Source organism: Diorhabda sublineata, chromosome X (assembly GCF_026230105.1).
Source record: "Diorhabda sublineata isolate icDioSubl1.1 chromosome X, icDioSubl1.1, whole genome shotgun sequence".
Lineage (NCBI taxonomy): Eukaryota > Metazoa > Arthropoda > Insecta > Coleoptera > Chrysomelidae > Diorhabda > Diorhabda sublineata.
In genome coordinates this window covers 5,619,961-5,636,717 of record NC_079485.1, presented here as the reverse complement: position 1 = coordinate 5,636,717, position 16,757 = coordinate 5,619,961, and the positions used below count along the sequence as shown (strand labels likewise).

General features: G+C 31.5%; 1 protein-coding gene across 1 annotated transcript in view; it reads left to right on the top strand.

The window, feature by feature from the left end:
* The window catches only part of LOC130451767 (uncharacterized), a 65,885-nt gene that overhangs the window by 34,257 nt on the left and 14,871 nt on the right, over positions 1 to 16,757 (top strand). The window contains exons 3-4 of the mRNA XM_056790994.1: positions 16,176 to 16,265; positions 16,429 to 16,622. Coding sequence (XP_056646972.1) covers positions 16,182 to 16,265; positions 16,429 to 16,622 — 278 coding nt within the window. The 5' untranslated portion in view covers positions 16,176 to 16,181. The remainder of the gene's footprint in view (positions 1 to 16,175; positions 16,266 to 16,428; positions 16,623 to 16,757) is intronic.

Sequence of the window (16,757 nt, the reverse complement as noted above, 5' to 3'; positions counted from 1 at the left end):
GAAAAGTTACTAGATTGGAAGCGATGACATGAAATACAAGTCATACTAAAATTATACAGTGTGGAAATAATAAACCACAAACTAAATAATAATTAACCTACATTAACATACAGTAAAAGAGCGAATGCATATTATTGAAAACGTAAAAAAATACAAAAAATTATAAAATTAAATCTATAAAGAATTTTAAGGTGGGTGACAACGTTTGTAAGTTTGAAATTTGAAAAGTTTTGTATCGATAGGTGAATCAAATTTAAAAACAATGATAAGATCTTAGTCGTTTCTTATCAGATGTAAATAATTCAGAATAAAGGAACAAAATAGATAAAAATTGCATTATTCCGAGAGCGGAGGATATTTATTTTTCGAAACTTGAGTTATATGAGAAATGATGTTGAATAAAAAATTGGTTGGGTATGAAATAGAAGAAAATGTTCGATTACAAGTACAAGAACTTATTTGATTTAAAAATATTACAAATATTTTGTTGTTCTATATAGAAATAAATCGTCAAAAATATCTATATGTGATACTCTTTAGCAGAATAATGTGTTTGTCATCACTTCTTCCATAGATTTTTCATTTGGAACATTTCATATCAAGATCTGCAAGAATCTGCCTCACTCTCGTCACTAGAGAAAGAGACGATTGTCGGTTCTATAAGATCATATACAATCCATCCTATGCTCTCATTAGAAGATTCTTTTAGTTTGAAAGTAGTATTTTTGACTTAATTTTTAACTTGAGCCCAAATCCATTCTTTGAGGTTCGATTCACAATGATATGGTGGCAGCATAAGTAAAATTTTATTATTTTGTTGTGTCATTTTATAGGTAACATAAATTATTCAATTGATATAAAAATTATGTAAATTGTGGGTTGCGTAAAATCTATTTCTTCCATAACTTTATGTAATGATGAACGAGAAATTTGTACTATCTGGTATTTTTCTATTTCAGTTAAAATTTTATTCAAAGTTGATATTTCATTTTAAAAAAAACTATGAACAATGCAACGAATTATATTTATTGTTATATCGTCTACAATTTCTAGACGACCTCCACAATGGTTAGAAAAGACGATTATTTCATTGTTTGTAAATTCTTTAATAATTCGTAACAAAATGGATCTAGCAACTCCTAAAACATAAAATTTGTAACTGTTTATATCATTTCATATCAAAGTGCTATTTAAACACAAAGGCATTTACCTTTGTCTCTGGTTCATCATCTGAGATTTGTTTATACAAATTCAAAATGTTTTGCTTCTCTGTAGACGATAAGTGGCCTAAAATTATAAAGCTCCTTTTTTGGGGAGCGCATGACGTCTGCTAGTACTTGGAGTATTATATGAGTCCAGTTTCAAATTAGTCCTGACAAAAACTGTTTTCATATTTTAATAAAATAATAACAGGAACGCAAGAAAGAACAAAATGTGCACTATTTGTTTACAATTTAGACAATTATCAATCATAATATATGTCAAAAGTGCTGTGAAAACCGTCTGCGATTTGACCAATCAGGCATATATAGAATTGCGAACTTTAATTCATATCATTCCTCCAAGTTTTAAAACGTCTTAAGTGGCGTTTTGCTAACGATGCATAATCTTTAAGTGAAATTAATCTGCTAAACGCAATTAAAGCCAACGATGCATGTGGATGTAACATTTAATATAAATAATTTTGCATCTATTTTTTATTTAAGACTGACAGGCATGACAACATTTATTTCTTCCTTAAAAAATAACAACATTCAATTCTAAATACCTCCGAACGTTTTTGGTTTTTGAAATGTATCAACGTTTTTGGTTTTTGAAATGTATCAACTTTTTTTTTTGGAAAATTATCAAGCCAACGGAGTATAACACAACCTACCTTTTTGTAAAGTTTTCCACCAAATTATTCTTGATGTTGGAACTAAAAAATAACACGATAATAATCGTATTTGATAACGTGTGTCGTATGTAGGCTATTTAGAATTACAAATTTCCCTTATTGACTACAATGTTCATATTTTTAACATTTAACGTTTTTGTCTTGAAAACAATTAAACCATTAATTACAGTATATATTCAAAAATTATCATGTTTACTTGAGCTTTTACTTAAAACATAAATTAACCTTCTCCATAAGTACTCTTTATCAGTGTGTTATCAGTGTTCAAAGATTAGAAATAAATATATTTCCAACGTGTGTTTCAAGTAGTTTATACAATGGCATTGAGAGAAATTAATGCTACTTCAAATACTATTTTAATGCTTATAAAAATATATTTTTTTTGGATCGAACGATTTGAATGAACAAAGTGTTATTTACTAATAAATATGGAATTTGTTTAGATAGCTTTGTGCTATACATAATAATGGTAATGGTAATGGAAAAAATTGAAAATAGTTTTTGTGGTACGACAGAAATAGAAAGTCACACAAATTGGACTTGAAATGAATAACCAGATATTAAAACTGTGACAGGTATTGGAGATACATTATTGCTTATAATGGAAGAAAAAAGAACGATATGTACAAGGTGTCTCGGAAAAAGAAAGACCGCGATTTATTAGTACCATCTTATGGAAAGGGTAAGAATTATCTCCTTCTGTCAGAGAATAAACTAGTTATTTTATGTTTAAACTTACATTTTATACAATTCCTGTCTCTGACGAGAAACAGCACGACCAGAATTATGACTACTATAATAAACGGTGTAACTATTTAATCTATTTTGGATATTTTCAAATTTCGATAGATTGATCAGTAAGGAAACCCAAATATACAATTGGAAAACCCAAAATATGCGCTTAAATATGCAATTCATTTAGTCAAATCTAAATATGCATTTATTACTTAAATCAAATTGTTATAGTTATGAAAACAGCAAACCAACAAATGTTTTTCGAAGTTCTCAAAAAATTTTGTCTCCTGTCTGAATAGAAAAATGTATAAACGTAGAAACTTCTCACATAACCGTGGGGGTGTTTGTATAATTATCGATTATTGCTTGATACAAATCGATGGATTCAGCAAATCCTCTCTCTAAAATATTAGCTACTTGGCTAAGAAATTGAAACCCATATTTTTGAATTTTTGAACAATTATGCCTCCCGTTTTTCCTATGACGTAGTGAAGAGCGGCCTCAGATTGTTTTATTGGTAATACACTTCGGTTAAATTGCAAATTAGATTCCCCAATTTGTGTTATTGTTCTAGAAACAAATCTATAATTTGGTTTTTATAAACAAAAGTTGTTTCATTTCTGCATTTTCGAATAATTGCTTAGCATCAGTAAGGAATTGGGAAGCATCGTCGAACAATTCTAAAATTAAATATCTTAGAAAAACACACCTTCCAGCAAAGTGTAATAATGGTTGAGGTTGAGTTCCTTGAGAATTGCAATGAAAGTAATTGGTTCAGAATAGCAGATTTATAAAATTGTTTTTGTCTTGAAATTCCTGCCTAATCTGTACATCTTTCAAAATTTGTTAAATTTAGAATTTACTAAGTATATATGCAAATATCGAAAAAATACATTTAATATGCAAAATATGGACTCTGCATATATGGGTTTCATTATTGATCAGGCTTTTATTTCATCCGGAGAAGTCAAAATCTAATTAAAATGAATTGAAGAAAATGTTATTCTGATTCATGTTTCTTGAAAAACTTCCATTTATTTGTTTAGAAAATCTGTTTTAGCCGTGTTAAGATGGAAATGTAGAAATTATTAAAATACAATTAACAATATTTTGTAAATGCTGAAGAGGAACAGATTAGAAGAAAAATAAAATCATAAGTTAGATATGGAGTTGAATAAATACACTCGCAATTTAACAATACTACGAGGGAGTAAATTTCCAGAGTTTGACAACGCTAAGGGGACTATTTTGTTAGTTTCTTATGTCTGATAGGTAGATTCGTTTTAATACGTATATAAAGCAAAATGTTTAAGTTGTTGGGTAAATATGGAGAGAAAAGAATAAACAGTATTACTTAAATATTATTTTTCGTCCCTTGAAATTATTTATGTTCATTTTCTTTCAAAAATAGCCGTATGAATAAGGATGATGTTGAACGTCCTGGACCGTCATTTACGGTAACTTCTCCTGAAATTCAGAAATAAGTATCTTAGAATTTCAAAGGTGTAATCTTATTGTACCTGCAAAAGAGCCGATATTATGCCAATATTTAAACTCCATCGATTTCCATATATAAAGCACAGTGCAAGGCATAAGGCATATATTGTTATTAACAACAGAGCAAGTGCAGGCGCAAATGAAAATAGAGATCAATTCCCATCATATTTTTCCTAACTTATTGTGAAGCTTTAAGAACTTTACCTCTCCTAAAAACACAATGTTAAGAAATTGTTAGGTTACCTAATGTTGGAAGACGTAAGTACTAGCTAAGAAATAACCATTAACTGACATATAGGATCTGCGCTTATTCTAGACTCACAGATTCATCATAATCACAAGCAAAACAATGATTCAATCTGAATATAAGTGCATGGTTTCTTTATCCAGAAAACTGACATTAATTAAAATAAAAAGAAATAAAAACAAAGCTTACCAAAACCCAATTCAGTTCAATTTTCTTCTACCAAACTTTTTTTTTCATTCAAAGAACTGTACGAGACGTATGGAGAAGAATGGAAATAAGAATGAAATAAATGAGGATGAACAGAACGTTACTAGAAGAGTCATACATTCGTTCTATTTCAAATAGAAATACCTAGTGAGCTACAAATCATGTTTAAGATATAAAAAATGCTCTAATTACACCTATACCATACTGAATATGAAAAATTTTGTGCTAAACAAATTCATGCTAAAAATAAATTCATAACAGTATCACTATCACAAAAATCCTATCCAAATGGATTTACTAATTTTGGGAAACAAGCTTTAATGAATGTACTCCAAAAGCCTATGGATTCGTAGAAAATAGCAAGATAGCAAGCAAAGATTCCAATGAACTCTGAAGAGAAAAGCTTCACAAAAAATGTTCAATTATGAAGTTGTAGATGCACCTATTGATTTCGCTAAAAGTAGATTCTAAAATGATTTTTTTCATTACAATGGTTGATATTAACAGAAGATTTACTGCTCTCGCTGAATATTACAACAATTCTGGATTCATGTACGGCATAAATAAAAAATCTTTGCCACATACGGAGGTTTTGAAGGACTTTAGTGATTTAGGTCTAGTACTTCAAGACAGAGAAAGCAAAGACATAGAATATTAAGAGCTCTACAAAGAACTACAACTTTTAATGCCTAATCTACCAAACTAAGTAAAAATTATTGAAAACTACCTAAGAAACTATATGAAGCAGGACCGACTATCCGGTTTAGCAATACTCTCAATCGAAGCAGATTCTCCCACAACTTATTTATATTTTTTTATTATCATGAGTAGACACGTCGTATCAAAGCATGTTAAGTAAGATAAATTTATTAGTTAGATCTTGGAAACGTCTATATTATTCCACGTTACGCCATTGGCCACACATCATATGTTCGATGATTAGCTGTTGCAGTCTGGCTGTCTAGTGCTAGAAGTTTCCAGGTAGTCCCACACTATCACGATTTCATATATGAAACAGTTTAATGTTCTGGTTATATTCTGACTGCGTATCATTCCTCAAAATAAAAATCGTAGGTCTTTTGTCATATCTCAACTGTATATCCATTTTTGTTGACAAGGAAGGTGGAAGAAGAGAAAAGGTATGCTCTGATGATTAGCAAGAGCATATCAATTTTTGCAGTGAATTCGAAAACCTAGTTAAGATGTTAAACTCGTATTGAACTTTTAGAATTCTTTCCACTCCTTTATTTTGGTTATATTTTAGAAAGGAGTGGATTACGGACTATACCCGGACAATCTTTTTTAGTAATAAACACTAGTAATGGTATTATTAGCTTAGCCCATGAACTACCTTGATTTATAATTATGACCCTTGATCACCTACTGGCCCAGTAGCAGTAGTTGTTACTTGATTGAAAATTTTCCGAACATTCTACCACCACGATATGCCAAGATTAAATTTAAAACCAGATATTTTTTTCTTTCGAAACTGATATGATTTATCAATATGTTTATAAAATGTGTTTGTCCACATAAAATTATCTTATCTGAACGTTATCAAAGTTCAAAGATTACCCACAGATCGTTTCAGTTTACTTGTTGCTACAGCAGCAGTTGTCCGCACGTTATTATTAAATATATCGTTTTCTTGGAAGTAAAACATTTCGTCGTCATTTCAAGCAGTTTCTATAAGGAAAAATATTTTTAAAAGTACTTAGACGGTTGGTGTGTTTGTAAATAATTTTTTAAATAGGATTTTCATTCAAATTTCATTCAGTAACTTGTGGAATTGGTCTGTTTCCCAAGATATTTTTACACATATTACCCAATGTATTATTAAATAGCGTTCTTTGAATATTTAGTCATTCCAATTATTGCAATGTTTAAGTATATCGTATTATATCTATAAATTTTTGGTCACCAAAGTAGTCTGCAGTCTCCTCCTAATTTTTGAATATTTATAACGCTATGGAAATTTAAACAAAAGCTATAAATTTTCCTTATCTTTATGGCTCATTTTTTGTTGATAGAATTGTATTTGTCAGGAAAATGAAAATAGAGAACAATGGATTTAAGATTAACTGGGCGTATGTTAAATGTTTAATTTGAAAATTGAATTTATTTGAACTTGGAATATAAAAGTAGATAAAAACTAATTGAGACGGTTTTTACGAAAACAGTTATAATCCAAAATCAGTATACATTATTATTATTCATTAGACGAGGTTGATAAAAAAATCTAATGAAGAAATATTTCTTAAGAATATACAGGAAATACAAAAAGTAATTAGGGAGCACACTTACTCACCTATTTGTACAATCAGATATTTATCAGAACGCGATTTGTTTAACTTGTGATAGAAATCAGATCCGTTGCCCTGCGTTGCTTTAATGGAGCCTGGCATTGTCGTGTCAAATAAAACGGCTGCGTATTTCGCTTTCGGGCTACAAGTAACCTTGTCGAAGTGACACAACGTAATAATCTGTCCAAGATCCGAATAATTCTATCATATGGTTGCCATACCTTTGCCTGCAGAAAATGTACCCTTAAATATCATTGTCATTGGCGTTTCAGGGCGCTTTCAGTCCACAGTTGCTGTTTGCTTAGGGCGATAAAAATGATGAAGGTAAGTTACCGTCAGGAAGGTAACGCTGAAAAATGTGGGAGCGTATATTAATTCCTTTGGCTTTGTACTAATCAGGTAAAGCAAGCACACATTTAATTATCGCAAAACATGAGGAAAGATTGTTGCCTGCTCCACAACTTGACTGTAAATGTCAGATGCAATCCATTTTTTTCTCCTATGAAAATCTAATCATGACTCGCACGATAGAAAGTCAATTTCTTATTGTCATTTGAATTTTATTCAACCGTAACATTAGGTTACTTCACTAGATGCCACTGTTTCCACTTACGGAAAGCACAATTTCTCTCTAATGTGTTCAGGGTCGGATTAAGATTTATAAGGCACGGGGCTAAAATAATGACGGGACCCCCTTGAGGAATTAGGAAATCCGGAAAAATTAAAAAAATAATATCAATACGTCCGGCCCGGAATATGTAACTTCTGATCTGTAATTTTTCAAAATCAAATAATCTTCCCTTTAACAATATATTTTTTCAAAAATTTGCAAGCCCAACAAAACACTTACACTACTATATTTTTCAACTTCAACAGAAATCCCAAATCTAGTGTATCTATCCTGCGAAATTAAATAAGTTTTTGAATATACCATGTAATTTTTGATATTATCTTCTAGTGTGTACACACCAAATATTGACCTAACAGCTATCTAATGTTATTTTACTCATCCTTCTAAGTTGAATTATTTAATTTTTCTAGCGTTACTTTCAATTCTTTAACAATGTATCGTCAAACCAAACACAGTATACACCTGCATTGAATTAACTGTATCTTTAACGATAGTAGTAGTATCTGTTGTTTATCTGTTAATTTTCAGATACTTGTCAAGTGATATAATAGAAAAGATCAATTTTATTATAATACTGGTAGAAACGGTAGTAAGGCAATGAAATATTTTCATTTACTAATAAACATTAACTGTAACAAGATATACAAGCATTGCAACAATTTACCTACCATTTAGCAAAACAATTATTTAACATAAAATCACATCATAACCTATCATTATGGAGGATGTCTCATATTAGAGAAAAGTTAAAGTGTCCAGCTGTATACGATAAAAAAACCTGCGTGTGAACAAAGGGAATTTTTTTTATGTAAATAGCAACCACAAGAGGATAAACCATATTTCACAGCAGTAGTTCGAGTGGTGCCTGTCGCTTGTTAAGACAGCTATAGTCAGTGAATCCATTCTTTTGTAAAGTCATTTTCAGCCCCAATACGTGTACTAAAGATTTACTTTGCGGAGACAAATATATAACACGATTGCACATCGGTTAAGAAAACCTAATGGGGAAAGTAAATAGTACTACCGCGACGAAAGGAAAGGATAACTGTAAGAAGTAGATCCAGGCTCCAAGGCTGGGGTTAGTGAATTTCTTTCCAGAATATTTCGCAACGAAGGAATATTTTCAAATTTCAAAGATGCAGTTGGGGCGGTACCCACAATCCAGAATAATTGATTACGCTTGCAAAAATGTATAAATCTTAATTTCAATGAAGTATTTAAAAGTTTGTGCCGAGACATTTTATTTCAACTTAATCATAATTTCTAATCTTACATGTACATTTTACAAATTCACTATTTTCATAAGAAATATGTATGATAATATATAATAAAATACTTTAGCTAATGTTCCATTCCGGCAAATTACATGACTTAGGGTCAGGCAATGGTGTATAAAACTTATAAATAATTTTCAAATGGAAAATTGACCGAAAGCAATCGATAAAGTTCTATTTTATCTTCGGAGGTCCGTAATGGACTTGCCCATTAAATTAATTCACCTAGACAATGAAGAGTATGTCACTTTAGTCGAAAAGGATTGAGGAAAATTAAAACGGAAATTCACGAGAATATCTATTTCCCAAAAGGTACCCTATTAAAAATAATAAGTACATATTATGTAAATGTATGAAACAGGCAATCGTCGGAACAAAACGAATTTAATTTATTTAACTTTCACTTTGAAAGAAAAAATGTTCAAAATTTTGATATTTATATGGTGTTTTTATCAATATTAACATTTATATTCATAGCCATTTTGTTTGTTACAGAGGGTGTTTCATAAGTAATGTCGAAATTTGTTAAGACTAGACTCTAATTCTATGAAGAATAAAATTGCTTTACTTAATTTAATCATTCACTGTATGTTTATTAAAGACACAGTATGTTATTATAATAAATAGTATTAAGTACGATAAATATAAAATTCGATTATTGTTGAGACATTATTGGAAACAAAAGTTTAAAGCAGCCGTGGAAGTGAGGAAAATAAAATGGAAAGACACAGTTAGTGAGCGAACAGCACAGCGTTGTCATAGTGGAGATTTGACGATTGAAGATTGTTCGCGATCAGGTTGTCCAACTGCGTGGGATATTGAGGTTATAAGTGAAACACTAGAAAACCAACTTAATACCAGCAGATTATTGGATTTCTTGGGACTTTCTAAAGATACCACACATCTCCATTAAAATCATTAGGTGAAGTTGTCGGTACGTTACTTGCGATGAAAAATGAATTTATCTAAACAACCCGAACATGGAAAATCAAGAAAATTCTCAGAACCAGTCGCAAACAAAAGTCGACGGAGACTATTTAGGAAAACTGTAAAATATTTCAACTCTGTAACTTAATAATAAAATTTTATATAGCAAAATTCCGGTTTATATTTGAATCACCCTCGTAATATGATATGTATTAAGGTTTAATATCACGCCTCCGTGCAAAAAATATTCATTTTCACGTGAATGGGCAAATTAAGCTTCTTATTTTAAATATATACAGTACTTCAGGCCCATGACTTATATTTCTTTTCTCTTCGGTCTTCAATTGATTTCACAATTCTTCTCCGCGATTCTGTATTTTCTTTGACCTCCCTCACCTTCTTCTACCTCCTTCTCATCCTTCTTTTTAGTATGCCTCAACCTCTTAGTTCTTTTTTTTTCAAGTTCTTCATTTGTTTTTATTCCCACAAAAATCTTTCTCAAAACTCTCCTCTCCCATATAACCACTTTTGTTTCTTCTGTTGTAGTTAAAAAAAATTGACTATTAGTAATCAGAAATTCATTTGGTTGGGGTTTTGAAGTTGAACGCATTAGAATTTAGTATATTTAAGTTGGATGAATCGGAAAAGCACATAGTTCTTAGGCAACTATTTAGAGAAAAGAACCCGCACGTGGCTCAACTCAAATTAACCCTCTGAAACATCTGGCAATGTAAAGAATACAATCACAAAACACAAGTTAAAAAATTCTTTGAGGTACCTCAAAATTGTGCCGCAGGATTGCGAATTCACTCACAAACAAACAACGAAGCAAAGATAAGAATACTGTAAAGTAATGAATAAGTGAAATGTCGTAGATTCGATATTGTATTTTTGATTTTTACACTAGTGGTTATAGTGGTACTTTTTGTGGTTCATATGGTTAAAAATTATGAGGCGGAAATAATTTTTTATTACATTATCATAGATAATGTTCACAATATAAATCATGTGTTCCCATTTATAAATTGTTTCTGATTTTAAATAATATAAAAAAATGTACCCAGAGAGTAATTAAAATCGTACAAATTTCGAATAACTTCCATATAAAAAGCTTTGTTATTGCTACTATACAGGAACATAGGACCGTGTGCTTAAAAAATAAAAAAATTATAATACATGATAGTAGGAAATCGCTATACATTCGAATTCAAAAAAAAAATATTTCACCAGTTTATGATTAACACATAACTGAAATTAAAATGAAGGTCACTTCACAATTATTATCCATAGAACGATTCAAACAAAAATGATGTTACTAGATAGGACAGAGAATAAAGTATAAATATGTAATTGGTATACGGTTATTGTTAAAGTTAATCGATGTTATATATTATGTATAATACTGAATTGCTTTGTAGTATATAGAACGAACGAGTTATTTAATGCATATAAATTATATTTGATTATTTTTTATCCTAGGCATTAGAAAAAGTGTAAAAAATAGGTGTCAATGACGAATTTGAATTGAGATAACAATATAAAGGTGCGCGTCCATTTGAGAGCCTTGCGCTAGTGAACTGTCGAGAGTTATTCTCAACAAGCTGCCCATTTGAGAAAAAATTAGAGTAGTTCTCTCGCCAGTATCACGAGAGAACAGTGTCCACTATCTTTTGCTAACAGAAAATGTAAAATGTTGTCTAAAAGAAAACTTCTCACTGCACTAGTGGTTTCGTAGGCTAATTAAGGAACTCGAAATTGAAGATTCTCAACAATTTTTTTGGGGGGGAAAAACAATGCATTTAAATCTACTCTTTTTCTTATCTTCTACAGTTTCACAACAAATAAATGAGCTGAGTTTGTAAATTATGTATTTTTCTTTGTAATTTCGTTTCCCGAGCATACCCATTTTTGCATAATTCTTTGAGGATTTGATTTTTTTTATTACGGTCAAGGTATTCAACCAACTTCGTATTTCAATTATTTCATATGACATATCCACTTGAGAGCATGTCTTGACAAGTATAGTCGCCAATAGCCGTGAGAGACTATCAAGACTACTCTCAAGAAAGAGTCCATTTATTTGAAACAGTCTCGAGAGCAACTCGCGACAGTACTAATCTCAGATGGACCCGCACCTTAAGAAAGGAATTACAAAGAAAAATTTACCAATAAAGGCGATGATAGGTTGAAAACAGGTAACATAAGATTAAACTATCAAACTTTTCGGAAACTATAACCCGGTTTCAGATTCTAACAAAGAACGAGATTCAGATCACAGTTTCCGAACGTCGCTTTCAATTTTCGGTGATGGAAATTTCAAATTAAAAACGTGATATACGAGAAATTTTATCTCTTTATTGTGCGTTAATTCATCCCTGATATTCATTTACTTGTATAAATAGATTCTAGATGCTTAACTTATTTATCCACACGAATTTTGCACGAAAGTTTAATATTAATAAACTAATATTACTATGCCGAAAATTATGACAACCGCAAATCTCAATAACCTATTAGTGACGCTGCTCATGAGATTAATATTAGACAGCCATTTAAAGTGAATAGGTAACTTTTAAAGTTATTATATTATTCACCGATCTACCTGGAGAGAAAGTATATCATATCATATATCTTCGATCCGATTAAATGATCATTTTCGGGACAACAATGAATGTGATCGGGGTTAGTTTCCGAACATTCAGATCATGGTTGGATTAATTCGATCATAGTTTCCGAAAAGTTCTTATAACAGCTGTGGGATGGAACTGATAGAAAAAATGGTTTGATGACTTAGTCTAGAATATATTTATTCTCAGATAGTAGAGCAGCACTGCGAGCACTTGCCCCTTATAAAATTGAGACAAAGCTAGTATGAGAATGCACACAATCTTAGAACTTACTGGAAGCAAACAGAAAGTTACTTTTATTTGGATACGTGGCTACAACGGACTGCACGGCAAACAACAAGCTGATCATCTGGCGAAAAAAGGAGGAACAAATCGTCTAATAAGACCAGATCTTTTTACAGATTTTCCATAAAGCTATCAAATCTTGATCATAAAAAGTGAAATAACAACAAGAAATCGGAGACATGGAAAAAGACCCTCAGGTCTGAAACGATCGAAAATTATTTTTTCGGATTCTACCAACTTGTCCTAGAATGCGCTTTATCATTGAGCTTAAAAGAGTTGCTGTTATGCTCACTAGACAGTGTCCGGTGAGTTACCATCTAAGGAACATCTGAGAAACTTCCGACAGCTCTTTCCGTTTCTACAAGGAACCAAAGGAAACAGCCTACCACTTCTTTGAGTGGGAGGCTATCCAGAAGACAAAGGCCACGGTATTTACTTCCAAGCTTCTTAGAAGAGGTAATCCGTATATACCCCACACAGGTAGTCGTTGACACCTGACTGATTAATAGGTCAAAGTGTTGGCGAGGCAGATTCACGGCATTTACGTCCTAGTTGATCTAATCTAGGGAGCAATTTGTCCAAAACTAATTCTAATAAAAATAAATGTTCAACAAAACGTAGTTATCAATTTCTTACACATTCTTCGATTAACGTTTAAAAGTACTCATTTCGGTTTCTGTGACTCTTACAATGAAATTGTGGCAATCTATGAATGTATTACCTGAAATGTCATTAACTAATATGAGATGTTATTTATTTCGAAAAATTCTTGTGTTGACCTAATATATAATCGAAATTTCACATTTTGAATCTTTTTCTTGTATCTCTATTTTTATTTATGGTACTTAATAAGCCCGATACAGACTCTCCACACGAGTACCAGAATGTGGAAGGTGGACTCGTGTCCTCTCGCCTTCTGTCGCCTCTCCTCTCTGTCCTCTGTGTTGGTTGTACAAACGCTGGTTAAAAGACGTGAGGATGAAAATAAAGTGAAACACGCGTGTTATCGAATAAGTAATTAATTCAGACTCTAATGAATCGAGAATGTGGATGGCTAGCACTCCAGCCGTCTCCGCTCGCCAAGATTCGTGTTGAGACCCTTTAGGCGCCCTGCGAGAGTCTGGATCGGATCTGGAGATGTGACACAAATTTGTAGTTGTGTAGAACATTGATGATGAAAAAGCAAATAGTTCATATCTGATACATTCTAAGTATTGAATCTTTTCTGACGCAGGACGTCATCAACCATATGCATCTGGATCTATGGAGGGTAGAAGTAAGGAAAACTCTTTCTGTGTGTAAAAAGTGTCCGTATTACTGTGAAAATTTTGATAAAAATTTAATAAAGCGCCAAAAATTGTTTGCTCACTTGCATTATGGTCAACCTCTTTCCACATATTTATAACATGTTTATAACCATATCTATCTCTCCAATATAACTATTGTAATACGTTTTGCGTTTGGCACAAATTCATTCATTATCACTCACAATGGGAAGGTGGTATCCTTAAGACACCATGTCAACGTATTCCAAATATATAGATATAAAATTCATCAATATTCTGTTTTCGGTTTGTTTCAGCAATTTTTAATAATTCAGGTTTTTCAAATCTATCACTAAAGTGTGACAAATACTTTGGAATTTTTTTACACATCGATGGAATTGGAGACCAATGAATTTGTGAATTGTAATGCTAAGCATTCATCTCTCTTTTATAAGAGTATAGTATAATGATAACCTTTCCATTTATTTTTTCGTAAATAGCCTTGAATCAAAACGTTTTTAGCCGCACGCCGTTTATTAATATTTGCCAACAATTTCGCAATCCAGAATACGTAAATATTTATTTTACAAATAGAAAACTCAATATAAGTAAGAAATTATAAACAAATATAATATTCATATGTACATACGTAGAAATAAATTTTCAATTTTCCACTAATGCCTCAATATCGACTCTTTATCAACGTTGAATGGTTGTTTTTTTCGAACTTATATTATATTCTGAAAAAAGTTACTTAATTCTTCATCAATGAAGTGATAGATGGACCTAGTGCTTTAATAAAATATGAGGAGGGTTTTGGTGTCGACAGTATCATTTGACATAGTGCTATATGAAGTCACGATGATTCGTGTTACAAAATCGACGTGTGACTATTAGACAAATACTTAAAGCTATTGGTCTAATACAATGTGGTACATAATGTACTTACTAGTGAACTTAACTGCGCGACGAACACTACAAATATTCACAGATGCACATAAACAAACTCGAAAAGACATATGCAGTTGTCTTTCAACATAGTATAGACAAGACCAAGAAATTTTGTTTACAATATTAGTAAAGAGTTAGTATCAGTAAAATGTTAGTATTAGTAAAAGGAGTTATGGAGCCATTTCTACGATATGGAGTCCTAAATGTAGAGTAAGAGTGGAAACATCAAGGCTTACCATCATCGAAACAATTCAAGATGCTACCTTCAAGGAAAGGCCATGCTAGCCGTAGTTTGGGATACGTAATTTCAATAGGTTGGCTGCAAAAGGAAGACACAATTACAGGTTCTTATGATGTCAATTTAGTTACAAAATAAATTGAGGGGATAAAATAAAAATGCGATCCAAAGGTGTTATCCTGCATCTAGTTACAGGTTCGCCATTGAAACAGCTGCAATAGCTCAGACAGGCTTTGAATTAGTTGAGCATCCACCATATTCTACAGATTTGGCCCTCAGCGAATACCGACATCTCCCAAAACATATAGAACAGTGTGGAGATTGATTTTATTCGGATAATGAAATCACATCTGCGGTAAATCAGCGGTTTGCAGAAACATATCAATCGGACAAATGTATTAACCTTAATGGAGATTATATTAAAAAATTAATATCTTCGTCATTTTTTATTGTAAGTGGATCAGGGGATGAGCAAAGGATTCAGCACTTGTATACAGATCTGAAAGGTCAAAACTAAATAGATATCTTAAGGAACAATTTCGTAACGAGACATCTACACTTTACAAGTTTTGCTTCTTGTATCTATAGAAAAGCTAAAAGTTAAATTGTTCGTTGTAATTATTTGTTCGCAATATGTAAACAAAATGCGCTTATCATCTTTAAACTAATATAATAATTTTTTGTTGTTAAACCTTCACTTACTGAATTTTTTTATTTATATATTTTCCCTCAACTTTCATCATAGCAGCTTAAATTACGTTAACAGAAATTTATGTAATTGCATGTCTGAATGTACCTTAAAATTTCAATTGAATTTTATATCTAATTTTTTATTTTATTTTGAGTTTTTGGGTCATGTGAATAAATTTAACACTTGAGAGTAGACACACTATATATACATAGTTCAGTATTGTTATCTGTATGATCCGCAAGGAGTTATGTTAAGCGAATAGTTCTGCTTATTCGATTAGGATAGTTTCTATAATTTTGAATCACTACTACTATATTATAAATAGAAGTATCATTATGTCGTTGAAGAAAAGCTGTTATTTTGGAAAACATTTTTAATTTTGGCATTTGCTTTATTACAGGGCCTCATGCAGAATGCTGGACAACAGTACGGCCAAGGAGGTGCATCCTTCCACCAAACAGCACCTTTTAGTGGCCACTCAGAGACTACGGTGAGCTTATAACAATTTATTTGGAGAATGATGCTCTAAATTACTTACGTTTTCCTTTTTCTAACTCCAACTTAAATGAATTTGAGAAAAATTGTGGTGCTAAGTGACTCGAATTCCGGATAGCACCTTAATGTTTTTAGTCTAATAGGTTTTATTTTTTTAGACATCTAGTGGGAGTATAACTAGCTCGCTTAGACAATTTAGAAGAAAAAATGAAGATAAACATAACCATACTGATAACAACACTGCATCTGTTACAAATGAAAGCCATGTAGCAAGAGTGGCGCCCCACAGCCATTATCCGCCCAGATCCTCTGTCGAGTGTTACCGATATCCAACACAATATCCAGATTATGGGTAATTATAATTATTAAATTTGAAAATTTTGAATTTTAATCTTTTAACTGAAGTATTTCCATACATTAATACATTTATTTGAACGTGAAATTTCAATCATACCTAATGCCGAAAATATTGTATATTCAATGAATC